The sequence below is a fragment of the Podarcis filfolensis genome (assembly GCF_964270895.1).
Source record: "Podarcis filfolensis genome assembly, chromosome: 7".
NCBI lineage: Eukaryota > Metazoa > Chordata > Lepidosauria > Squamata > Lacertidae > Podarcis > Podarcis filfolensis.
In genome coordinates, this window is record NC_139603.1 from 29,951,842 (window position 1) to 29,979,487 (window position 27,646).

General features: G+C 43.3%; 1 protein-coding gene across 1 annotated transcript in view; it reads right to left on the reverse strand.

Annotated features, from left to right (window-relative positions):
- Nucleotides 1-27,303, reverse strand: part of ELOVL2 (ELOVL fatty acid elongase 2) — a 49,914-nt gene extending 22,611 nt beyond the window's left edge. Inside the window, exons 1-3 of the mRNA XM_083624066.1 lie at nucleotides 27,034-27,303; nucleotides 4,479-4,542; nucleotides 220-407 (exon numbers count right to left, since the gene is read on the reverse strand). Of these exons, the coding sequence (XP_083480192.1) occupies nucleotides 220-407; nucleotides 4,479-4,542; nucleotides 27,034-27,036 (255 nt within the window). The 5' untranslated portion in view covers nucleotides 27,037-27,303. The remainder of the gene's footprint in view (nucleotides 1-219; nucleotides 408-4,478; nucleotides 4,543-27,033) is intronic.
- Between the last annotated feature and the right edge of the window lie 343 nt (nucleotides 27,304-27,646).

Sequence of the window (27,646 nt, forward strand, 5' to 3'; positions counted from 1 at the left end):
ACCCTGAATGTAGAGCAAGGAATAATTCAAACTGTGCATGTCTGGATGGCTCAGGCAGGTGAGCCATGTGATACTGGTGAAAATAAAGAGCAAAATATAGAAAGTAAAACACTAGGATTCCCAGAAAATATGACCTGTGAAAAGCAATTTTGCCAAACTGCCCAGTCTATTAAACTTGGAGAACAACAACAAAACTGGGCCAAAACTGAAAAGACTCACCTCTATAAGCATGTAAAACGAAAGCATGGTGACTCCAAGGTTATATACAATGAGAAGACCCCTGAGTGACAGAGCAGGCCTGGTCTTCATAAATGTGGTACCCAGCCATATGAAGAGAAGATACGCAACAGTGAGAGAAAAAGTGGGCAAGTAAGAATCCAGCATGAGCCATCCTCTGACCCTGGGATCTGAAGAAACAAAGCAAAAAGCCTCATGAAATCAGCACATATAAATATTTCTTGTTCAATACAGTCATTCAATGGGCGACCAACGCCTTTTCAGTCTCCCAGTAATACCCAGCCTCCGGTCTTTACAACCTCCTCCTAGGATGCTCTTATAATGTGGGGTTTTTAGTTTGTTCTTGCTCTTGTTTTTATTATGTCCTTCCCCCCAGTACTTTTATGTTGTGAACCGTCCTGACATCTATGGATGAAGAGTGGTACATACAATACTTAATAAATAACAACAGCTGATTATTCAATTAAATTTATTTTTTTAAAAATAATTTTTATTAACTGGCCAATCACATCAAATTAAATCACATCACATAAATTCCAAATTACAAAGCCAAATTTTTAAATTTTGTTGGGGGAACCCATACTTCAAGATCCAAAGGGGGATTCAGATCATCTTCTTATTACTGCGTTAATGTCCAAATCAGTCCCAATCAGTCCAGACAAAATTCATAATTCTATCCAGTCTTATCTTGGTGTTTCCACATCATATCTTGTTCATATAATTTCTATTTTTCCTTTACGATCTCTTCTGTTAGTCTCCTTAAGCCGATAAGCAAAATAATAATCCTGTGTGGATTTCCCGTGCCTCCACTAAGTCCAGATGGTTTCCATATATCTCCTTCGTAGATAGCATCGCTCTTTCCATCATAAATTTGGCATTTGTCGCTCTTAAGTCCCACCGAGAAGTTGATCCACGATATGTAAACAACTCTATTTCTCTCTTTCTCCTCCCAGACCCAAGAGCTCCAACAATGCCTCCCAAAATGGCGACGGCATTTTTAACTGCGTCCTTCCAAACCTCTTAGCTTTCCAGCTTCATCTTGAAACATTGCTTTGGTTCGAAAGTTTATCTCCACACAGCCTTAAATCCACAGCTAAAGTCCTTAGTTTCTGACTCATTAGGGGAGGGGATTCTTGTTAAATCACATAAGAAAAAGGAAGGCAGGTTTTTTCCCCCCTCCCCCCTCAGTCATTTGTAGTACCGTATCTTGACGTATCTTCTCATATTTTATTCTTGTCTTGTTATCAGAGATCTCTTCTGTCAGCAGTCTTTACTCCCCTTTTTCCTTGAAGCATGTACAATTTATCTCGTCCAAATTATTTCTTTTGAAGATGCTTGCAACTAGCGGCGCGAATCAGGGACGGTGTCCAGGAGTGCCGGAATCCCACAGGAGGGCTTTGTGCCTAGTGCCCCCACCCCCACAAATTCGGGGGTGGTATAGGGCACAGCAGGCAAGGGCCCTCCCCCCCACAATCCTGGGGGGGGGGGTTAAGGAGGCTAATTACCCCCATCATAGCCATCTTCCGATGCGCCACCTAGTGGCCCCCGATTATTCAATTAAATTTAATGGGTGAGAACCGAAATAGCACAAGCAAGTGTCTTCTTGTGCAACAGGGCTTCTCTTGCTTCTCAACCCCCTACAGAACCCACGTGCCCCCAAAATCTGCTCCAGAGGGCTGAAGGACTATCCAGAGAAGAGTTTGGGGGCACAAAAGGGAGCTGGAGGAGAGAAAAGAGAGAATGCACAAGCAGATTTCTGCTGTGGAAGTGGGCAGACATTACTGGATGTCATCCAATATATTTGCACATTACCGAAACCCCAATAAATGATCATATATAAGCCTTTGATTATTATTTTTTATCATTACTACCATTTGTTAGAAGAAGAAGTCGCCATCTACAATGTCTTTTTTCACACAGCAGTACACTGTCCAGAACCAGAATAACTTAAAAACCATAAGAGGAATTCATCATTCCTGGATGCAAACATAAGTATGTCCTAAATGGGCAGTTGTGCCCTCCAGTAGGCAGGTTAAGGCCTAATGAAGTGCTGTCAATTTCAGTCAAAGTATTCCCAGGTGAATGGCAAGACCCACCTTATTTTTATGCCTGTAAGTAGTTTTACATTGTTTTTAATGTTGTCTTTTAATGCTGTGACCCACCCTTGGAACTTAGGGTGAAGGGAGGGAAATAAATAAAAATAATTGAAAGGTTATTGGTACAACAAAAGATAACAAACCAATAAGCTTCACAAATCAAAGCAAGAGTTAACATCTGTGTGTGGTGATTCAGTTAGAACAGGCACTGCCAAACTTGGCCCTCCAGATGTTTTGGGACTACAATTCCCACCACCCCTGACCACTAGTCCTGTTAGCTAGGGATGATGGGAGTTGTAGTCCCAAAACATCTGGAGGGCCAAGTTTGGCCATGCCTGAGTTAGAAGTTACTCTAAGAGAACAAGAAGGAAGCTTAGAATCAGAAAAATAAGATCATACCTTATTTGACCATAGCAAGTGGGGCTCTGCATAATAATTATTATTACAGAGTCACCTGGCCAGTATCTGATCCCCATTATTTATTGTCCCCAAACCACACATATTGTCGACTGCATACACCCTGGGTAGCTGTGGCAAAGCATCAGTTCATTTCTATTCTAAGCTTGGACTTTCACACCTGAATCTTTATGCGCTTCCTTGTAAAGCTATAAGTCCTTACATTATAAACTAAATGCCTTTGGCGCTTTCTTAAGGTAGCTGACCTGAAGCTTTTGCACAAGTGAAGCTTTCAATGACTAGGGATTTTTTTTTTTTAAGGTGACTCATCCCTTCCTGCTATCCATGCTGCATTTTCCTTTTCTTTATCGGGCCCTGATGAATGCCAGGCATAACTACCTCAAAGTCTCCCAAAATGGGTGACTATTTGTGCAAAGTCAACTAACTATACCAGCAATCAACTTGGATAATGCCTTCATTGCTGTAGCTGTGACTTAATGACTGCAATGCTGCAACGATCATTCCTTGCACTTCTGAACCTGCTAGGTAACAGCTCCAGGTAAAAGCACCCTTAAGGAAGCACCCTTTTAAAACAAACAACAACAAAACATCCGCTATGATTTTTTTACACATTTGACACTAGCCTATTTAAAAGTAAGAGGAGGAAACAGAGGCAAGTGTGTTGCAAACCAAGACCCTGTACTTTAAGAAAGTGTAGCAAATCAGAACCCTGTGATCTGCAGAGGTATCCCTCTCTGCACCAGAAGATAAGGACAAAAAAGGGCAAAGGGCTGTTGCTTCCAAGCCCCGCTTCTCAGGGGCATCTGAATTGCCACTATTTAAAACACAATGCTGCAGTTGAAATAAACTTTTATCCTCACCCAACAAAGCATTTTGCCTATTCACGTTTCTAGCTTCACACCATATTCTGTTTAAGCTCTTTAAGTTGCCTAAAAAGCAGCAAGAACACGAATTATCTCAAAATTCAACACAGCACAATGCTCCCTCTATGCTTACCTAGTCAATAGCTGGACTAGTCAATGGCTGGATATGAAATACGTAGTTTCCTCTTCCCACAATGAAATCCTGATGGTTCTACTAAATCCTGGCAGTTTCCCTTTTTGTTGTAGCCAACAAAGCAAATGTTTTCACAATTGTATCCTCCTATGACCAGGTAAAAGTCATTCACATCAACTTGCTTTCACTGGAAACACTGGTTTCTTCCTGTCAAGCAAGCTTCCCCTTTCATCAAATGAACAAATTGGCACAGGTAGAATTCATTAGACTTAAGTACCTTTAAGTCCCTTGGGAGCTATAACAAGTGATTTTTATTAGCCACAATGAACAATTGCTCCAGCTGCATTTCTGAACAGAAAGATTTTTTTTTAAGCACTGGCAATTTGGAGAGCAAAAAGTGTCACTATCTTTTTTAAACTAAGGGCTACCTTCCAAATCTTTAACTAAAATATTACATGAGGAAATAAGAGGGTGATATATATATATATATTTAAAAGCTTATAAGAGTGTGAAGTGTCATGTAAAATAATTCCCTGGGAGTAAATAAATGAGATATGCTGCCTGTTATACATTCCACTAGGAGTTATCAGAACCAGCTATATATTCTTTTTGAACTAAATGCATTTATCTCCCAGTTTTCTTTAATCACCATGGTACACATATTATAATGACCCTCCAGCAGAGCTGGTGCAGGTGAGGAGAGCCTGGTAGCACCATGAAAGGAACACCTACCTCTAGCTCCAAACATATAGTCCACAAACTCATTTACTTCATGGTCAAATGCCTTCAGATGTTCCTAAAAAGAAAGCAGAAGGAAACAAGGGTCAGGTTTGTTATGTCCTCATTTACAGAGATGTACAGTCTCTTGGGCTTGCCAATCAGAAGGTTGGCAGTTCAAATCCCCGCGAGAGGGTGAGCTCCCGTTGCTCTGTCCCAGCTCCTGCCAACCTAGCAGTTCAAAAGCACAGCAGTGCAAGTAGATAAATAGGTACCGCTCTGGCAGGAAGGTAAATGGCGTTTCCATGCGCTGCTCTGGTTTCGGTGTTCTGTTGCACCAGAAGCTGCTTAGTCATGTTGGCCACATGACCCAGAAAAACTGTCTGCAGACAAACACCGGCTCCCTCGGCCAGTAAAGCAAGATGAGTGCTGCAACACCAGAGTCATTTGCGACTGGACCTACGGTCAGGGGTCCTTTACCTTTACCTTTTTACAGCCACAACAGCTAAATTGACCTCCACGTGGAGTACCAACATACATCTGGGTATCTAATACTAGCAGCAAACAACAGGGAGAGGTTGCCTTTCTGCATTTCTTCATCTGGGTGGTCATTTTTGGAAAAATAATGTTGGACAAGATGGATCCTTAGGCTGATCCAAAAGGGATCTTCTTCATAGGATCTTAATGCAAACGTAAGATTGGCGGTAAACAACAAAGAGACTTGAAGCACTTTAAAGACTAACAGATTTATTATGGCACAAACCAATCTAGAAACTTCTCCATTTTATGCATGAAGTGCTAACCTCAGTTTACAGGCATATATGGATCCACTAGTACAGAGGGGAGGAATTGTAAACAGTGAGGTTGTGGCAGTGAAATGCAAAAGGTACTATTTGTGAGAATTAAAGCTCCAAGGAAGACTCAGAGTAGAGCCACTGAGATTAATAGACGTAACTTAGTCATGTTAGTGGGTCTACTCTGAATAAGCTTAATTGATTACTGCTCCCCAATGAGCAATAATCCCAATGACCACAAAAGCAGTATCTGGTGATTCCACAATAACCTTATCATTCCTAAGTAAAAGCAGGAAGCAATTGTCTCTATTCAAGTCCAAATGAATAGAATCAAACTGTTATAATTCAGCTATTTCACACTTTCAGAGTCTCCCTCTGAAATTCCTTTATGGGAGAATGGCAACTTTTAGGCGAGCAGCAAAATATCCTGAGAGATTGAAATGTTCTTTTGCTAGTTGCTAGGAGTTGCCTTTTCTGAGGTCAGATGAGACTGGCAGAGATTCTTTTCTGCAAAAGAGCCTCAAAAGTATCTGCCAACACAGGCTGACACTATGGAGGGTTTGAATGGGCAAGTCACCATGTAAGCTCAAATGCATGATCTGCTGTGGCTGGCAACTGAAAATTACAAGTTAGGAGGGGGTGGGGGGCAAATCAATAAAAGCAAACAAGTGGTTCATAACAGGAGTTGACCCAGGACATTGCACCAATGTCATGTTGATACTACAAACCAAGATAAGCCAACGAGGTGCTGCAGCTATTTGCAAAATGATTATGCAACAGCACAAAAATGAACACAGAATAGACAGAGCACGAGAGGATGGGAGCAAAGCTTGAGATGATCTCCTAATACATTATCCTACTGGCCTTTCGGCTTCTACTGAAACCACCTGTATGGAGGACACAACCCTATGCACTTAATGTACTGCAGTAACATGTTATAAGTGGCAGGCTTGTTCCACAAGGGTTGTCAGCATAGTAAGCTTCTGTGCAAATTCTGCCAGCTACAGATATCAATAGGATCAATGCATTCTTCAAACACTCTTTAGGGAAGACCATATTCTGCAGAGGATCTACATACACAGTTTGCATTGTTTAGTGAAATCTGCATGCACAAAAGCAAAGACAGGATAGATGTTCCAAAGATGCTGTTGAAGATATGTTCAACTGAAATATGGGAAAGCATTAAAGTACCTTTGAAAGGTATAGTGATTGCGGCAAGGTTTGTTGCATTTTGAGATCAATGTATGTTTTCTAGTTTTCTTATTTAATTGTACTGCCATTCAGCTCATGGTTTGGCTGTTAATCATCATTACAAAGTATACATGCCATTGGTCCCAGGGCCTCCTGTATATCAGAATGCTCTGTTTATATTCTAAGTAGTTAATTTGAGACTCCTTTTTAATACCATTATCTGGTTGGAAATACCAGCCTGATTCTACAAAAGTGCTACTGATTTAACAGAAAAAGAGAAATTGTTTCAATCAAAACTATATTTTCACTTGCTCTATTAAGATGATTTGGGATGCGAGTGGCACCACTGAAGCCTCTTGGGCTTGCCGATAAGAAGGTTGGTGGTTCAAATCAGCACAATGGGGTGAGCTCCTGTTCCTCTGTCCCAGCTCCTGCCTACCTAGCAGTTCGAAAGCATGTCAAAGTGCAAGTAGATAAATAGGTACCACTGTGGCAGGAAGGTAAACAGCGTTTCCGTGCGCTCTGGTTTCCATCATGGTGTTCCGTTGTGCCAGAAGCAGTTTAGTCATGCTGGCCACATGACCTGGAAACAGTGGCGTAGCGTGGGGGGTGCAGGGGGGGCGGGCCGCACCGGGCGCAACATCTGGGGTTAGGGCAAATCCATGGGTTAGGGGGCGCAAATCCACGGGTTAGGGGGCGCAAATTACTTGCCTTGCCCCGGGTGCTGACAACCCACGCTACACCACTGCCTGGAAAGCTGTCTGTGGACAAACGCCAGCTCCCTTGGCCTGAAAGTGAGATGAGTGCTGCAACCCCATAGTCACCTTTGACTGGACTTAACCATCCAGGGGTCCTTTACCTTTAACCTTTTACCTTAAGATGATATAATCTATATCCATAAGAATATATCTTCAAATAGTTTGAGTTGAAACATTTGCCTGCAGCTGCCCTACATTATTATTAAAACATTTTAAATGTACACCCAGAAATGTAAGGTGCAAATGTGATAAATACAAATTTCCAAATATGTCTATCATACTAAAACTTATCAGGGAACTGTGTTCACAAGGCTAGCTGGTTTCAACAAAAAATAGTTTCAGATGAGGAGCTGAGTCAGGAAACGTGGAGTGTGAGAAAACAGAGAACCTCAACTTTAGCCTTCTCTTACTGCTTCTGTTTCACAGAGATCCCATTGTCCAAAGTTTTAACATGACATTTTAAAAATGTAACAATATTTTGTTCATCTCTATGTGGCTTATAACAAATGGAAAATCAAAGCACAAAAGCTTGAATTTATTATTAGTTGGCATAAGTGGTATTTACACAAAATAGGAACAATATCACTATTAACATGAATTCTAGTGCCAGTGGACAAATCTCTGCCCAAGGCTGAAATTTAATACATATGAGGGACATGTTGGTTTATTGGTACTGGTGGATGAAGGTTGGGAAATGCAAAAGGGGAATTTGTTGGGAAGAAAAGCTTCTGCATCTAAGAGGCTTTCCTGTAAAATCGCTATTTTCATTTGCTGTGCACATTAACCACATGAAATTATTTCCATCAAGCTTTTTCTTTTGGTGTGAACGAAATCTATACAACTGCTGCTTTTCCTTCAGTCCTTGTTAATGAGTGAACTTGTTGAATTTAGTGTAATTGCTGTGACTGCAATACTAAGCTACTTGGCATTGCACAGCAGCGAAGAGACTGAGATGCAAAGCAGGAAGCCCCAGCTGAATTCTCACCTTTCCATGAACTCATTAGGTGCCATTAGACAAGCTGCTCTCTCTGTCTCAGCCTTTCTACAATATGGGGAATACTAACAATTTTGATTCATTTTGTGACGTTGCTGTAAGAATTGCAGCTATCTTTATGAATTATTACTTTATTTCCCGTTATTTGATTACTCAACAGCACTTGATGCAGCTGGTGCTGATTGTGTGATCCAACTCCATCTGAAAATATTGCATTTAAAGTGACACAGGATCACAATAATGTTCTATATGTGGTATGGCTTCAGATCCGTGATGGTCTATTCACACACACATGCAAGTTATCACTTGATGGCACAGTCATCAAATGACAGGTGTGCATGTGTGAACCAGCGTTTTATGATCTGGCAGTATTCCACCATAGCAAAATCTCTCACTGAAAAGTTCCCTCCTCCATCTATACCAGCTCTCAGAGAACTGAACACATTAATCTTAGTATAAGTAAGGTGCAGGGAGATGTGTCCTCCATTCTGGAATACTCAGGTCATTTCCTCAATCTCAGAGATGAAGACTTACTATATAGAGTTTTTATTTTATACACATTGGAAGGAAGAGTTATGTAACAGCAGAACTATTTCCCACATCACTGAGCATATAATATCTCCTGAGATGAGGGGAGAAAAAAGAGACAGGATCACGTAAGAAGGATGTGGGGTTTTTTTAAAGTTTGCTTTTCTAACTCAAAATGTGTCACATGCAATTAAGATCAAGCTATTCAGTGCTTCTCAATTTGTTTGTACTCTAAAAGCTTTTCTTAAACATTTTTTTTTAAAAGCTAACCACTTTCTGTCTAGGTTTTTACACAGCGCAGATGCTTCTGTTTCTCAACTCTCCCTGAACTCAAAAGGGAACCATATTCAGTCATGCTATTTAAGCTGAATACAACAAAGTAGAGTTATGATGTTCCACATTAGTGATTAATCAGAGCTCAAAAAAGTAGGACGTGTGTCTTTTCTCTTGAAAAACTCCCCAACTCTGCTGTCTGACTCCTTTTGGCCATCTGCTGTGCATGATGGCAAATCTACATGTTACATACAAATGGGTGTAATTAAACCCTAATGGCCATACCACTAATAGAACAGCAATGTTGGGAGATAGGACCAGCCCAAGAAATTTAGTTGCCCGAGCTGAGGAACAATATAGTGGCACCACCCCATTCCACAGAAAAATGCTGACCAGACTGGCAGCTGAATCTGACTTCATCTATCACCCAGGGGGCAGGGAGCAGGTTAACTTAGGGAGGGCAGGCTGTTCACAAGGAGATCTATCCTTCAATTCCTCACTGCTGTAACCTCATTGTTTCACCTGATGCCTGCTTGCTGCCCAGGTCTAATTTTACTTTGGAGGATTATGGAGTTTTCTAATATTTGTGTTTAATTACAAATATGCAGGTTGAGCCCCAGCTTAAGCAGTCAAACACAGGGCCAAATCCATTTCCCCAGACACAGATGGCACCCTAAATGCTGTTAGCTTACCGAGCCCCCAAACACAGCTTTTTCTAGGGTTACACTGAACACAACCTGTTTCTACACATTTACAAGAGTGTAACACTTCTTGATTTGTACAGTGGTACCTCTGGTTAAGACTTCATTCGATCCAGAAGTCTGTTCTTAACCTGGGGTACCACTTTAGCTAGTGGGGCCTCCTGCTGCTGCCGCTGCGCGATTTCTGTTCTCATCCTGAGGTAAAGTTCTTAACCCAAGGTACTACTTCCAGGTTAGCGGAGTCTGTAACCTGAAGCGTTTGTAAACCGAGGTACCACTGTACTCCTGGACTAGTGTGAATGGAGGCACACAGACTGCACAGTTGTTGAATGTAACCTGTGAAGGCTCCTCCTGTAACTTCTACACTCCAAAACTGTGGTCTGTGTTTTCCTCTATACAGACATAGATGACATAATCTTTACCTAGCAGTTGGGGGAGAAAGTCAGGCCCTGTTTCAGGTATCTCCTAGCCCAGTAGTGGCGAACATATGGCATGTGTGCCAGAGAGGCACTCAGAGGCTTCTCTGTGGGCATGCGTGCAGGGCCATAGCTTCTGTGCTGGAGGGGAGAGGAGAGGAGGACTTGCGTGCAAGCAGGAAGGGAGGCGGGGATCTCTCAGAAGTGGAGTGGAGGCTTCATGCTGAGAGATCCCTGCCTCCACTCCTGCTTGCACGCAAGTAGGAGTGGGATTGGGCTGCTCAGTTGAGGAGCACCTAGCTGCCTTCAGGTGGTGCGGAGGCTCTCAGATGCAGCTTCCAGGCTGCCTCCACCTTCCCCAACTCCAGCAACTATTCAGCCTGGCTGCTTTCACAGGGTTTCAGGGGATCTGATGCAGAGGTGGGGGCTCCTTTAAACTTCTCCCTTGAGGGGAGTGCAGCCATGAACCCCTCAATGGAAAGTGTGACGGAGCCTGCATCTCCCCAGCTGAGCAGCCCCAATCCAGCTCCTGTTCCCATGCAAGCAGCAATGCTGCATAGCAGAGCAGCCTGATCCCACTCCTACTTGCTTGCATGCAGGACCAGGCTGGGGAAGGGGTGGCAGCGACATCCCTTGCCTGTTCGTGTAACGGAAGTGTGGCACTCAAAACGGAAGTTATACTCAGAAGAGAGCACATTCAGCTTCCGAAAAAAGTTCCAAAACTGGAACACTCATTTCCGGGTTTGAAGTGTTCAGGTTCCAAGCAGTTCAAGAACTAAGCTGTTCGAAAACGAGGTACCACTGTATTTATTTTTCCCAATTTGAAATTTATTTATTTTCCCCGATTTGAACTGTATTTATTTTTTCCCCAGTGGTGATTTTCTTGAGTCAAAATGAGAGTACCCTTAAACATTTTTTTTAGAAAAAAATTATAACTTTTAGAAAAAAGTTATATATCAATGGAAAGATAATTTAATGAAGAACGTAATGCAACAACTTTTATGAAGGATTATTTATTACAACAGCAGTCCAGTCATAAAGAAGAAACGTGAAACACACAGAAAAAATGAGATATACAGGTTAAATTGCCGTGTTGGCACTTTGCGATAAATAAGTGCGTTTTGGGTTGCAGTTTGGGCACTTGATCTCTTAAAGGTTCACCATCACTGTCCTAACCATTCAGAAGACTCAAGAAGATCTTGCTATTGTGAGCAATCTGCCAATCTCTCTAACAAAGGAGGTACTTGTTAACTTTGACAGATTACTTCTGGCTCCATTAACCCTTTCTTGTATAACCCATTTCCAAACTTCCAACTGTGTTTTTGCAAAATACAGTGGTTTTTAAAGAGAACTGATCTGAGTAAAGAGGAATAAATTAAAATCCACACTGAATAGTGTTCTTCTAACCAAAATGGGGCAAGGTCCACTAGATTAATAGCCTCATATGCCTATTACTATTACAATAATATTGCTTCAGAGGAAGGAAGAGCAGCTAACATTCTGTGCATTGCAATTTTGTAAATTGGGAATTTGTGGCCAGCCTTCTTGCTGAGTGTGAAAGGGTAGGCTTCTATGGATACTGACCATCCCTGGACCTGTTTGGGAGAAAGGGACCCAAAAGCAAGTGAGTCTATAAGCCTATTTCCTCTGTATGCCTCCTATTAAGAGTGCATATTTGCATCCTGATTCTATTCTGCTTCCAAATCCGGAATTTAATTGCAAGACTCTAATTTAAGTTTGAGCAAAAGAAAAAGAAAAATGCTCATTCGTTCTTTTCCCTTAGTGCATATTTGCTTAGTTTTGCTGACTCTTGTTCCTGCTCAGATGGTGAAACTTATGAATCAACTAGTAGAATATCCTAATCCAGTGTTTTATTAATGGTGGGAATGCACCTGAGAACCTTGAGGGGAAGGTGGCACTGAAGGGATATCCACAGATACCAGGTATTTCACAAAAAGCATTCCATACATCATCTGTACCTGGAAAGACTAAAATGAAGTGACATTGATCAAAATCTTTTAGCAAAGAAGAAAAAGCATACACATTGGTATCTTTGAGCCTAGAGTCCCAGCACTAAAGCTTTTCCTTCAAAATAAATAAAAACACAAAAACAGGATTTGTGTGTACCCTTTATACTAAGTAAGTCATCTCTGTGGTCAGTGTGTCTGTGTGCAGAATTCCTGCATGGCAAAGGGTTGGACTGGATGACTCTGGGAATCCCTGCCAACTCTACAATTCTATGATCCTAGTATTTATTAGACAATTGTCTAGCAGACATTCCACAATTATTTTACTGTCTTTTTTAAAAAAGAAAACAACCCTGTTATAATGAAGTGTTGCAAACATACGTATCACACACAAAATCTGGCCAAATTAAGAAAATATGATGTTTACAGCTCTGGAATCTCCCTGCTCTTAACGCTGCAAAATGAGCCTGGCCCGGAAAGGAGATTAGTGCAATCCATTTAAAAGTAATCCTATTCTATTCTACCTACTTCATAGTGGAACATCAGCTTAATTTGTAATTAAGGAAGATTTATCTGGGGAGAGTATCTGAAGAAGCCTTCTTCCCCAATCTGGTGCCCTCCAGATGTTTTGGGCTGTAATTTTCATCAGCTGCAGACATGCGGGCTGAGGCTGATGGGAGTCTTAACCACTGGCGGAGGAATGAGGGGCGGGGGGAGCGCACCAACCCCAACACCATCGGGGAGGGGACTACCATTGCGCCCGCCCCCCGGGCATGCTTGGTGGATTTCCCCCCATAGCCAAGCCCCCACAAGCAGTGTGTCATGCCCCCAGGACACATGCCATGCCCCCGTGGGTGGCACATCACACCCCCGGGATGCATGCCACACCCCCACGGGCAGCATGCCACACACCCCAGGACGCATGCCATGCCCCCGCAGGTGACGTGCCATGCCCCCCGGGACGGGCGCCAACCACGCCCCTGCCTGCTCTCCACCCCGGTGCCAGAGCATGCAGCTTCACCACTGGTCTTAACGCCTGAAAGGCATCGGACTGGGGGAGGTTGGTTTTAGCTCACCTCACCTCAAAATGGATATTGCAGAGTTGGAAAGGATTCAGAAACAGGCAACCAAAATGATCAAGGAGATGGAGTGACTTTGCTGTGAGGAAAGGTTCCATAATTTTTGACTTTTTCCATTGAGAGAAAGGGTGACATGACAGAAGTTTGCAACTGATGCATGGCCTGGGGAAAGTGGATAGAGAAAAGTGTTTCTCCCTCTCTCAAAACACGTGAAATTGTGGGCATCCCATGAAACGGAATGTTGGAAGGTTCCAGATAAATAAAAGGAATTATGGTACTTCTTCACACAGTGCATAGTTAAAATTACATGTATTGTTTTCTCACTGAATTATATTTTACATATTGAACAAATATTGTTTCATGAGATTTTATGTTGTTCACTGCTGAATATTATCTTATTAAGCAAGCTAGAAATTTGTATAATAAGTAAATGTGTATAGTAAATAAATAAATCACTTCTATTGTTTATTCTTAGAATTTAAAATGTTGGCTTTCTACTTGAGTGCAACATCAAAGAAATCTACCAACAAGTTTGAGGCTTACGCTAGCTACAAAAAACAAGTTAGATGGCTGCTACCATGAAATAATGGGTTTTAAAATAGAATACATTATTTTAACAAACTTTCACCCTGCCCTTTCTGCAAGGAGCTTAGCCCAGCATGCATAGTTGCCGTTCATCTTCACAAATTGCCCTCTTCTTAGGCAGGGAATGTGTGTGACACGCTCAGCACTGTTAGTTATTTGTAGTGTATTTGTAGCGTAAATGTATTTCACACCAAAAAAAACAACAACACAGTATTGGGGAAAAGAGGTGGCAGTTGGCAGTTTATTTTGTTAGTTCTATCTTCAACTGTGAAAGTGAGAATTGTGGGGATGCTGTCTGGAGGACACTGTGAGGACAGGCAAGTTAATGGGTGAATAACTTATGCATTGCTATGAAGGAGCTTTGAAAGCAAAAAAGGACTAAACCCTCTCTTGAGCTCAAGGGAGAGAAATGCATTCCATTCATGAATGCATATGTAAATAATACTTGTTGTTCAACTGGGGCCAGCATGACAAGTAAAGATTTATCTCCAGCTATTTGTAAGGCATATATTTCTATCTTCTTCTTCTCCTTTGGCGATCACTCGTAGCCATTGTCTTCCATAAACACGGTTTTATATAGAGTCACCTAATGAGCTTCATGGTTTAGGGAGAAATTTGGAACTGGGTCTTCCTCATCCTAGCCCCATGATCTACACCTGGAGTGTAGACCTAGGTGCCAAAAAGCAGTCCTCTCTGATCCTCAAGATTCTCTCCAGGCCATATACCACTCACTGGCCCTGCTCAACAACCTCCCTGAGTGCTCTTGCATGGCTGGAAGACATTGCTTAATTGTAATAATGTGCTTCTTGCTTGCCTGGCTGGAGGAATGTGCATATAGAAACCTCTGGCTTTGGTGTGACTGCAGTGCAGCCTACTTTACAAGGAAAGGTTGCATTAATTGCTCTGGCTACTTTTCCTTTTGGCCCTGCCCACCGGTCTCAAGAAAGAAGCCCATGAAAAATTGCCTACAACCAGGGCCAGCCCACCAATGAGGCAAGTTGAGGTGATTGCCTCAGGTGGCAGAATTCACAAGGGCAGCAGGTTCCATTGTAAATCTTTATCGCCCCTTGTTCCTGATGAACATCTTCCCTCACCCCTTCATCCCTGGTGGGAAGGGGGCCACTGTTTTGTGGTTTGCCTCAGGTGACGAAATGTTTGGGCGAGCCCTGCCTACGAGGGAGCAAAGCCCTTAGGCTGAAAATAATTCCCTGGCTCTGTTCCATCCACTAGGCAATGACCTTTGCCCCCAAAGACTGCTTGTGATCTTGTTTGGTGATTCCTACAGTTATAGCAGCGGGCCAGTGTGGGAGAAGTCTTGCTGTGCTGCTAGGTTTATCCCCAAGTGCTGCAGGCTACGAGACATGTTGCCCTTACTGACAAATGGAACCATAATTAAGTAAAAATTAATTGACCCACATCTACACAGCATCATTCTTAGAATATTTTACAATTACCTGACGATCAGAAAAACTGAGCAGTCAATTGATTGCTACTTGCTTTTCAGATGGTTTTATGGATTTTGATATCGTATCAGTTTTGCAAGGAAATCATGTGTGCATACATCTGTGCAGCTAGCATAACAAAATATTAAAAGAGTAGGCTGATGCATGTTATGTTGCTGACACAGACAAAGGCACATTAGTGAATATGTTTAGGCACTGGATGTTTAGGAAATTATGGCACCTTTGCCGTATCTCCTAGCTAATAGTGCAACTGAATGTAAAATCTCTGGCACAAAGAACAAAAGCTATTATGCTACAGCCAGACACATTCACACAACCAGCAGGCATCTGGGAACTTCAGCACATACACCTGGCATGCATGCTTGTGACGACTGCCAGCCTGTAGTGAGGTATTACCACACACAGTATTCAGCTTTCAGCATGTTTGGGGAAGCATCGGTGGGTTTGGGTTAGAGGTAAGCGTCCCAATGTGTGCTGTAATATAAATCCAATGCTTGGTCATAGATTTACACTGCACTGGGCTTCCGCATACTGGATTCCACATACTGTGGCTATCTTGTGGTTAGATGGTTGCCTGAGTAGCTTCAATAGACCCGGCAATCATTACAGATGGAAAATAGTTTGCTAACTTTTACTGCTCAGGTTCAGTTCCATGCATTCAAATTTAATAGCAGATCAGGTATGCTTATCTAAATTAGTATCAATTTCTGCACTTTCCATTGCAGTCTATATTTACTCATACAAGTGTAACCAAGTATTTCTAAGCAGCCGGGCTGAATGACAACACTGAATTGGCTAATGGTAAAAGCAATGCTTTAAAATGTTTCCATTTTATGAAAACTGAAAAGGAGCGTGGGGGGGGGGGAGTATGAGAAAAATAATCCAGTCAATGTGATGCAGGGTAATTATCCATTTAGGAGCGGTAAACATCCCTAATCAGATTAGCTGGATTTGGACCTTAGGAAAGTCTGCTCTTTAACCATGCAAGCCTATGTGTGTCTACTTGGAAGTAAGCCCTGTGGAGTTCAGTGGGACTTACTTTCAAGAACTGCAGCCTAATGGCCACATCTATTATTTATTATTTTATTTTATTTATAAGGTTCATATCCTGCCTCTCATTACATGCAATATCGAGAGGGACACAACCATTTGCAACGAAATATAAAACACTTTAATCATGCACTCATACTTCATTCATTAAATATATCACTCAAGATATTGATGCAACTCAGCAAACTTTAGTAAAAGTGAATACTTTGTTTACAAATGCTGTAGGAACAAAGGCAGCAATGGTCCTCTAAACGTGAAATCAAAACAGCAATACAGTGGTACCTCGGGTTACATACGTTTCAGGTTACATACGCTTCAGGTTACAGACTCCGCTAACCCAGAAATAGTGCTTCAGGTTAAGAACTTTGCTTCAGGATGAGAACAGAAATCGTGCTCCGGCAGCGCGGTGGCAGCAGGAGGCCCCATTAGCTAAAGTGGTGCTTCAGGTTAAGAACAGTTTCAGGTTAAGAACGGACCTTCGGAACGAAGTAAGTTCTTAACCCAAGGTACCACTGTATAGAAAAAGCTTTGAACGAGTATGTCAGAGTCATACTGTCCATACATTTCTGTTAATTCCAAATGATGATGGTACCAATTTTGACAGCTTTCTGTTGAACGGAGGCATAAGAATGAGTTAGTGTTATAAACTATCTAAAATAGAATGAGATTATCTTGCTATTTGAAACACATTTTGGATTACTGCAGGAGAATGGAAACGGGGTGGGAGTAATTTTATCCCACTGAGGATCTTTTTCACATCTTTCATTTTAACACATTTCAGACACTGGGCGCACAGCTTGTGCACAGGATATCTATGCTAGTTCAGCAATTGAACTTTTTAGAGAGAGGGAGAGAATGCCTTCAGTTTTACAACAGCTCCCTGTCTAGCCTTGAGACAAAGGCGGCTCTATGTTTAAGAAGGAGGTTTCTTGGTTGCTGTCCCAGCTGCCTGCAATGTAACACTGTGTCCCCAAGACCAGGATTAATGTACCAGGGGCTCCTCCTCCTTTTGCTGCCAGGCAGGGTCAGAAAGGATTTTCTACCACACATCCCCTTTACTGTACCGTGCAGTATTGCCACCTTAAAGAGCTTGCTCTAGATGGAAATGCAATTATCCCCCTGCTTACTCATTTAAACATTTGGCTAAGATGTCATATTTCAAATAAGCCAAATGCTTCAGAAACCAGAAGGCCATGCATTAAGCACATTAGCTTCCACATCCCCAATTCCAACAGTAACCTTCCACACTGCTTGGGAGGCATGCTTCCTGAAAACTTAACATAATCTCCTTAATTGGTCCCTTACCTTTCCCGCCCCGACCTGGCCACAGTGATCCATGCAACAGTCACCTCCAGGCTTGACTACTGTAATTCGCTTTATGCAGGGCTGCCCTTGAAGCTGTCCCAGAAACTCCAGCGGGTGCAGAATGCTGCAGTGAGGCTCCTCACGGGGTCTCTGCCATGGGAGCATATTCACCCAGTGCTTTTCCAGCTGCACTGGCTCCCGGTGGAGTACAGGGTCAGATTTAAGGTGCTGGTTTTGACCTTTAAAGCCCTTCATGGCCTAGGACCCTCGTACCTACGGGACCGCCTCTCCCGGTATGCCCCACGGAGGACCTTAAGGTCCATAAATAGCAACACCCTAGAGGTCCCGAGCCCTAAGGAAGTTAGATTAGCCTCAACCAGAGCCAGGGCCTTCTCAACATTGGCTCCGGCCTGGTGGAACGCTCTGTCTCATGAGACCAGGGCCCTGCAGGATCTGATTTCTTTCCACAGCACCTGTAAGACAGAGTTGTTCCACCTGGACTTTGGCTTGGAGTCAATTTTGATTCCCTCCCCCTCTTTCTTTTTTCCTTTCTCCTCCTGTGATGAGGCTGCATTTTAACGTTTCAATGTTTTAATGTTATATTTTAATCTTGTTTTTAAGTTGTATTCATTCAACTTGTTTTTATTATTGCTTGTTAGCTGCCCTGAGCCCGGCCTTGGCTGGGGAGGTCGGGGTATAAATAAAATTTATTTATTTATTTATTTATTTATTTATTTATTTATTTATTTAAATTATGTTATGCTCCTTCATCTGTTCCACCTCCATTTCTACCTTTCAGGGTGTTTGTATCTTATATGGTTTGGTATCAGATCTTAAAGCAATGTCCACAGGATCTTCTTTAAGTAGACCATTGTCCACAAACATATCTCCACCCCCACCCCCCGCTGTTTTCAGTAGTCTCATACTTAGAGCTTCTCCATGACTGAGATTATCCAAGTTATGACTATTGCATACTCAGTGAACAAAATCTGCTTCTCTTTGTAACTTGTTTGTGTTGTAAAGCATAAAAAAGTGACACCTTTGTGTAAAATGGTTTCTGCTTTATGTAAATATGGGGTGGGGTGCTCTGGAATCTTCTGTAGGTCATCCCTCTTAAATTGCTGTGGCATCAGCTCATAAATCACTTTTGGAATGATGATTGTCCCAAATATATTCTTCAGGAAGGGTTACTCTCTTTACAAAATATGGAACCTAAGAAAAATAAGACATCCATTACTGCGGTCACTTTTGAACACAGCAAAATAGCATATTTTGGAGCACATCCTGAAATGTACTCTCCCATCACTGGGGCAAACTCCTCTGTGAATTCTTCCACAACTCGTGCATGCTGTTTGAAAGGGTATCTTTGTGTTGCAGAATGCTTTTAAAATGGCAGGATTGCTTTTTCTTGGACTTCCAGTATGAATCTACTCTTTTCCAAACTGACCACCAAGTCTTCTTCTAATGTTTTGTGGATTAAAGGTTACCTTCTCCAAGTTGCTCCAAAGTTATCTTTTCTAACCTGCTCTGGGTTTTTTATGTACTCTGATTCCCTTGCTTATCTCCATGGCTTGGTGAAGGACTGAGTCTTCTATTAGCTACATTCTTTCAGGAACCCTTTCTGCAGAAAAGCCTTCCCCAGCCTAGTGCTTTCCAGATGTTTGGGTCTGCAGTGCAGTGGAGACTGGTGCATTGGAGTGAACAGGGCAGTGCCCCACCAACCTCACTCTGCCTTCAGCCAGCCCCCACCTTCTCACAACCAGCCCAAGGGGGTGGCACTGGCTGTCCACTTGCCCTTCCTCAGTCTTGATGTTGCTCTTGTGGAACTCAACAGGGAGGAGGATAGAGACAAAACTAGCATTAGTTGGTTTTGCTTGCAATTGGCTCTGATTCTACCTACAGTTGGCATCCCTGCCTTCTCCCCTACCATTCCCAATGGGTAATACCACTTCTACAGTACCCACCAGCCCCATCAAGCATGGCCCATAGGAATGGTGGGAACTGTGGTTCATAACTGATGTAGGGCAAATGATTAGAGAGACCTTTTCTAGAATTACAGTCACCAATCTATCCCTACCAGCGGTCTTCTGTTTTTTAACAGCAAATTCAGTCTTGTTCAGACAAAGCCCTAACAAATGACTCAGGGATTTGACTAGTCTTCGACAGCAGACTTCTCATAAGCTACAATCCTCTTGGGAGTGAAATAGGTATCTAATCAGGCTACGGTTGTGCTTGTTGCCCTCTTCAGCAAAGAAAAAGGAATTGCAAACATTGGGCGGTATCCAGTGTTAGCCATACTCAACACTATACCCACTGAAATCAACCAGTTGAATCTAATTGGTTTACTCTGAGATAAGTTTACATGAATAGCAGCCATTGTTGGCTTCTTTCCCCATAACATAGTGATGAGCTTTATGTGCACTATTCCTCTGATGCCAGGCAAAAGCAAGCAAATATTTTCTTCTATTTCTTCCAGGGTGCAGGATTATTAGAGCTGAAGACTTCTGGTGCAGGGAACAGTGTCATTTTCCTTGTCTGGTTGGGAATCTGTAAATTTACAGCATGACTTCTGACACCATGCTATGGTCTTCCATTGATGTGTCATGCATTAAGACGCACATCTATCAAGACTCCTTTTATGTGTCTGAGGAGGAGCTCTGTCAACTTTAATGGAATCACTCTGAAATAATTAGTTACGAGAGTGAATGTTAAAAATTTAAATGTCAGTAAGCATTAGAGGTCCAAAGTTTCACATAGATGTCCCATTGACTTTAATTCATGAATTGTGAGCTACTGCCCAAGGTTACAATTCTTGCTGCGATCTAGTAAAATCAGTGGGGTTGTAGTGGAGTAAATGCGGTCAGAATTATACCTGGCTGTCTTTTCCTACCTCTAAATACCACCCCTGGCTCAGAACAGAGCTAAATAAAATGTCCCTTTGTACCAGCAAATGCTTATTAAAGACACTGTCGCAATATAATTTATTCGACTTCCTACACAACTAACCAAAGCAAGCCATTACATAACAAGTAACTGGAAAGCAAATGTGGTGTGGATGCCATTATTTGGAACTTGTACTCTGATGAAAAGAATGCCAATTCCTTGAAACAGTATTTTCCCCACCCCCTTTTGGAGGTTTGTGCCAGTCATTCACTCGCTGCCAGTATGATGCTTTTTGGAAGGACTCTGTTTAGAGTTTGCAGCAGAGATTGCTGGGGATTCTTTTTTCTTAATACTGGCTGGGAAGAATGCATGTGTGAGGAAGGCAGTGGAAGCTGCAGAATCAGATACCCAGTGCCACCTGAGTGGATGAAATGAATACTGGAAAATAACCCTCTCTTAAATTAAAACTAAGTGGGCCCCAGTTAGGTTACTTAAGCCCAGATTTGCAAGTACAATTACATAGGCTATTGTATAAATTAAAAGACTAGCCCAGTGAAGACTGTTGAAAGGGGTGGGTAAGGGAAGGAACAGGTAACTGAGAATGCAAGATTGCTTTTTCCCCCTTTTATAAATGTAATCACCGATGTTGCACAAAGCTTTCCATGCTTCATCACGCTAGCAACTATCCCCATCCAATGGAATTCTGTTATTCCCATTTTGGTGATGGGGAAGTTGAAGCCAACAAATTTTATCTCAAGTCAACCAGCTGAGGAGGAAGTGGAACTTGGACCCAAATTTCCTAGATCAAAGGCCAATAACCCACTGGATCGTGCTGGCTGCAAATCAATGCAGAGACATTCTTTTTACAGGGAAAAATGTCAGTGAAAAAGAACTTAACTTGGGTTAAGAACTTAATTCATTCTGGAGGTCTGTTCTTAACCTGAAACTGTTCTTAACCTGAGGTACCACTTTAGCTAAAGGGGCCTGCTGCTGCCGCCGCACAATTTCTGTTCTCATCCTGAAGCAAAGTTCTTAACCTGAGGTACTATTTCTGGATTAGCAGAGTCTGTAACCTGAAGCGTCTGTAACCTGAAGAGTCTGTAACCTGAGGTACCACTGTACCACTAAATAAGCTTTGCACTTTCCAATATCATATATCTCCAAGACCAGGGATGGTCCTCTTGAGATGCACAAGAATTCTTTGCAATCAAAATGGCTGGGTGTTGGGTTGTTTGTTTGTTTGGTGCAACATTATTTAATGCATGACAACACCAGATGATATACCCACATCTCCAGGAGGTTGTCCTTTTTTATGCACCTCAGTGTCGCATCCAGTTCAATGCCTAATTTTGGCACATTACACTGTCAAGGGCTCTAGGCTCTCATCTTGCCAATGTATCTGCAAAATAAAAAGGAGCTGGGAGCGTGCCCCCACAAACTAAGCTTTAGGCCTCCACAAATCATTTATCCACACCTCCAGGTATTATGCCAGACCAAAAGAAAAGAGAAAAAAAGTTGTTATATGGTTGCAAAGAGGTTATTGGCTTATGACACTTGCTGAAGGAACCGAACTCCATGAAGATTCCAGATAACATGAAGCTCTAGCTGTAGGGCAGTATGTTCATAAGGGAAGGACTGTAGCTCAGTGGTAGAGCATTTGCTTTGCATGCAAAAGGTCCCAGGTTCGATCCCTGGCATCTCCAGATAAGGCTGGGAAAAATGCCTACCTGAAACCCTACAGACTCGCTGCTAGTTAGTGTTGATAATACTGAGCTAAATGGTTGAATGGCTTGACTTCGTATAAGGTAAGGTTCCTATGTTGGGGTGGGGAGCATTTTTCAGTGTGGGCTTCTCCACCCTCTCTCTATCCAGGCAAGCAAGAGGCATTGTCACAGTTCAAGGTCACATTCAAGCAAGGCAGAGGCACTCAGGGAGGGCATGAAACAGAGCCCATCAGGTGTCTGGCTTGGTGTGTCCTGGGGACAATCCTGAAAGCCAGACAGGGACCCCTGGAGAGCCACATCTGGACACCCCATCCTATGTAGCTGTGAAGAATCTCTGCGCAGTGGGGGTGAGGAAACTTGTGGTGTGAATTGGTCCTTTGTCACTAGACAAACCGATAGTTATTATCAGTCACTTTTGCCAGAGACAGGCAACGCTCATGGCATGTCTGGGGTGTTCCACAGTTTGCAATTGCTGCAGAAAACATTGGTGGTTCCTGAAGTCTAGCATATGGGGTGACATCCCATGGTGTCAGCCTGTCTGCACAACAAAAATTCAATTTGCATAAATGGAGATTCTCCTGCCTATTCTCTCCCCTCCCCGCTGCAGCTCCCCAGTAATTCCAAAATCTGCTCCATTGCCTCTACTGGTCCATCTGGCTCAGCAGGGTCTCTTCTTACTGGTAGCGGCTTTCCAATGTATTTCCATGCATGTCCTGTCAACCTAGCAGTTTGAAAGCACGTCAAAGTGCAAGTAGATAAATAGGTACCACTCCGGCAGGAAGGTAAACGGCATTTCCGTGCGCTGCTCTGCTTTACCAGAAGCAGCTTAGTCATGCTGGCCACATGACCCGGAAGCCAATAAAGCAAGATGAGCGCCGCAACCCCAGAGTCAGCCACGACTGGACCTAATGGTCAGGGATCCCTTTACCTTTACCTACTTGAGATGATCCAGTTTTAACTGGAGATCCTGGGGAAAATCAGGCTCATGGCTCGGAATAAGCATACAACTGAGGCTGAGAACACTGGTTAATATGGGAGGTCTATTCCATAAACAGCAAAACAAAACAAACAAACAAACACCCTGATGTCTTCAAAATGATTCTCATGCTTGAGTGGGGTGAAACATTGTATCCCGATTCTCACAAATACTTTGCATGGCTATATCAAAAGATACAGTGTAATAATACATGTTTACTACAGAAACTGTATACAACTTTCAAACTAACGATTTCCCAAATAAAACACAGATACTGGCACCTTGATCTTGGGCATCACTGCCATTTCAATGAATTGTACTTGCTTCCAAATGATGAGTTTATGATCAGCATGTAAGATGGCCAAGAGAATTTGTTTTCATATGTGTTTCCAGGTTTGTAGAACTTTGCAACCTGGGAAGATGCTTTCCATCACATAACTGTGATCACCAAGAGTCTCCTTTGTCATTGCATTGTAGTTCAACTACACATGTCTCTGTGTTAAAAGTGTGTCCATCTCATTCCCTGCATTGATTTTCTCCAATAAGTTACTGACTTAAAAAACCAACTGCAAACAAAAAGCCATGCTGCCATTTCTGAATATGCTTTGGATGGAGCGAGTTCCCCCCATGCGCAGGAGATTGGCACATATTTCCTTCCAACTCTATGATTCTATAAAGCACATAAAACACTGTCAGGATAAATCACAAGTATGGAATATATTTATGTTGTCCAAAATCAAATTTCCCAAAAACTACTTGGGTGTATGGAGAGTTCAGAGTAACTGGTGCAAGCCAAAAGTTTCAGGTTTGGTGTTAGAATAAAAACTCAGTAGCACCTATATGTGACCTGATTCCCAGGTGTTCATTATATCATACATCATTAACTTCATCTTATCATTAGTGCAGTCCTTGTGATCCTCTGGGACACAGGCTCAATGGTGTAACTACAAACACACACGAACACATTACTGATAATTGGGTTAGCTACTGAACCACCTTGAACCCTCGTTTTCTCATCTGTATATTCATTGAGAAGACTGATAGGCCCAGCTAACAGGACTAACATGAGGCTTACAATCCCCTTTGTGGATCACCCTGACATTTCATGCTCTTACATTTCAAATGCTCTTACATTTCAAAAGGTGTAAGCTTGGCAGGGTTTTTTAAATAAAAAATTACACACACAAAAGTCACCCAGTAAGATTGCATTTTTCATTCATCTGTTAGTCCTCCACTTGTAAAATCTGCCTTAGTTAAGAAAGATTTGAACCCAGGAGAGTACCTGTTTAAAGCTATCAACAGCACAGAACTGGGTTTGTTTCTTGGAATTGAAACAGCCAGAAATGTATACAATAACCTTTAAGGGGTTTCCAAAGCTTATCTGATTCTTGTTTCATGTCATTCTATGAAAGGCATGAAATCTATTAGGGATAAAGCTATATACAACTGGAATTTTATTACAAACACACCCTTTCTCCTTCCATTGTTACTGCAGTTTTTCTGTGATGTGACTGTAAACTGTTACAACATTCATTAACATAATAGGTATCGCAGGTCTTGGAATACTTATTATTTCTCATTATGTACAGCTTAGTGTTCTTTTAGATAGATGGGGGGGGGGGGGAGAGAAACAAATCCCATTTTAGCTTTGTTACTGTCAGAGGTGCATGGCTACATACCTGTCATCTGGCTACAATGGTCCTTTGGTCTTAGTTACTGACCTTCCAGATAGTAACTAAGGGCTTTTCACACAGTAAGACCCAAATTTTGACCAAAAATATATATGTCATTGTCCTCGTTTTGTCTTACAGGCTGAAAACATTCCCTGAGCTGTTATCCTAACATGAGTTTTTAATATTGCCGCAACAGAATACATATACAATCTGAACACTCACATAAAAGATCTAATCCAAATATGGTCATGAAGAACCCGACTGAATAAGGGTAATGGTGGTGAAGCTGGAATGCTAATTCTCTAACATGCATTTGTTACATTCAGATGGATTTGTTCCCAAAGCTAGTAGCTAGATCCGAATTTCCTAGGATTTTCTAAATAACTTGGATCTGCAGCAGGAAGGAAGAAGCAGAGTGCTGCTTTTTAAAGTGCAAAATCTGTTGGGCAATACTTTTATTGGGACCAACGAATACATCACAAAAGTGTGGAGCTGTTGTGATATTTTGATTGATTCCAATAAAAATATGGCCCCACTATGTATGGTGGGGGAGGTTTTAGGAACCTACATGTCTACTTTGGTTTTTTATGTCCCTTTAAACTGGCCTTTCATCTTTAATTTGCATACTACTAGGGTAGGTGGGGAAGGAGTAATTTGGAAGTACTATTGGCAGCCAAGGATTCCTCCTAGAATTCTTCAAGACCTGCCTAAGCTGATGTTAGGGCCAGTTTGTGACAATGGAGTGGTATAAACTAACTGCTTCACCCATTTCTACAACAGTTAGGAAGTTTCTTCTTCTTTTAACCCTTACTATAGTGGCACCATGAATGTTTTCTGTTCAAGTGTGCACAAAGACAGGAGATCTGCAAGGGCAGCTGATTAAGCCTGCAATCCTATAGACCCCTTTATCAGAGAGTAAGCCCTATTGAACTTAATGGCACTTACTTCCAAGTAGACTTGTATAAGATTGCACCATATAGGAAGCAAGTGTGTGCATGAGTGGAGGAGCTCTTCATCTACAGAGAGCAACACAAAACTGCACCCTGATTCTTCATAGGGTGCATTTTGAAAAAATAAGCTGTGGGGCAGAAAAGGAGGGGAAGGAGGGAGCTCAGTGTCTTCTGTTGGTGAAACCAGTATGTAAAATATGGCTTCCATGAGGTCCTCAGTGTGCTTTTGTTAATGGGTCTGAGGGCAACAAATGAACAACTGTGAATCTGTATGTGTTGAGAAACAAACACCTGTATGCAGATAAGAACATGTGTCTTTCTGTGTGTGAGGAAACATTAGTTGGGGAGGTCAGGTGTGGGTGGGGAAGAGAGGATAAAGTAATGTGGGCACAGCATTTGTTGCCTATAGACACACACACACAGAGAGAGAGAGAGAGAGAGAGAGCTATATATATGAGATACAGTGAGAGAAATGGATGGTGTTTGCCTGTGCGAGGCTGTGTGGGTGTGCTAACAAGAACAGTGTGCATATCGAGAAAATGTGGTGCGTATGTTGCGTGAGGTACATTGTCTTGCAGAGAACAAGCATTTGTGTGCAAGGAAAAGGCTCAAGGTGTAAAAAAAAATGATAGCTCTGTGCTAGATGTGAGACAAAGGATAAAGTGGGCACAAGAGAGAGAGAAATGGGGTGTAGGAGCGTGAGGCAGCATGTCATATACAGGTGTGAGGAAAAGTGCCTGCGGGTAAGGATGTGGGAGAAAATAAGGGGATGAGGCAGAGGAATAAGAAGGAGGGGGTGTGTGTTTGAGGGCAGGGAAGCATGTGTGAACGAGAATGAAGGGAATATGTGCACCTGCGTGTGTGTACGTGGGCAGAGAGAGAGGGGTGCTGTGTGTGTATCCTTGGCTTGCTAAGCGTCTACGAGGAAAGCATGAATGGCGCGCGCGAGGGCGCCCAGAGAAGCGACGGCTGTGGCAGGTGTTGGGGTGGGAAAGGCGACGCTGTGTGTGGGCGCCTGTGAGGAGAGAGCCCGGCTCCTGTCCGTGGGGTCTCCTGGCTTCTTTCTCAGCCCTCATGGCTGAAGAGGGAGAGGGAGAACGCGCGCGAGAGAGAGAGAGAGAGAGAGAGCGCTCTCCTCCTCCTCCTCCTCCTCCTCCTCCTCGGAGGGATTTAGCGTCTCCCGGCGGGAGAAACGCGGCTGTCCGCTCCGGGCGCGCCAGAAATAGGCTGGTCCCTTCACTCCCTCACTCCTTCACTCACCATGTTGCCGCCGCCGAAGGGGGTCTCTGGGCGGGAAGGCGGCGGGGCGCGCTCGGCAAGGCGAGGAGGCGGCGGCGCGGCGAGGCGCTGTCCAGGGTATCCCGGCTCTCCGTCAGCTCGGCGAGCGCTCCAGCGAGTAGCGGCTCCTTCCCCGGCCGGGCGTGCTGGGCTTCCCGCTCTCTCCGCCTCCGCCTCTCGCTCTGCAGCTTAAGGCCAGCTCCGGCCTCCCCATGCTCCGCGCGCCCGCCCCGCCCCCCCGGCCTCGCGCGAAAGGCGAGGGGCTGCTGGGGTGACTTCAGAGAGGGGGCGGGGCCAAGGGCGGCCCCCGGGGGGGGGAGGCGCGGAGGCTCCTCCTCTTCGCCCAGCGCGAGCCGAGAGCTCAGCCTGCGCGCGCCAGCCAGTGGGTTTGCAAGGGAAAGGGAGCTGGCGGCGCCTGCTTTTCGCGGGGACGTTTGATCTTTGCAACCCCTCCGCGGGGCTCCTTTGGCCCACTTGGCTCCGGGGCTGCTGCAAGGCTGCCAGCCCGTTTGTCTTGCAGGGGCGGCGAGTTTAGCGACCTCCAGTTGCAGATCTGGAACGTTGCAATAGATTCCCTGACTGTGGAGCCGTGCTT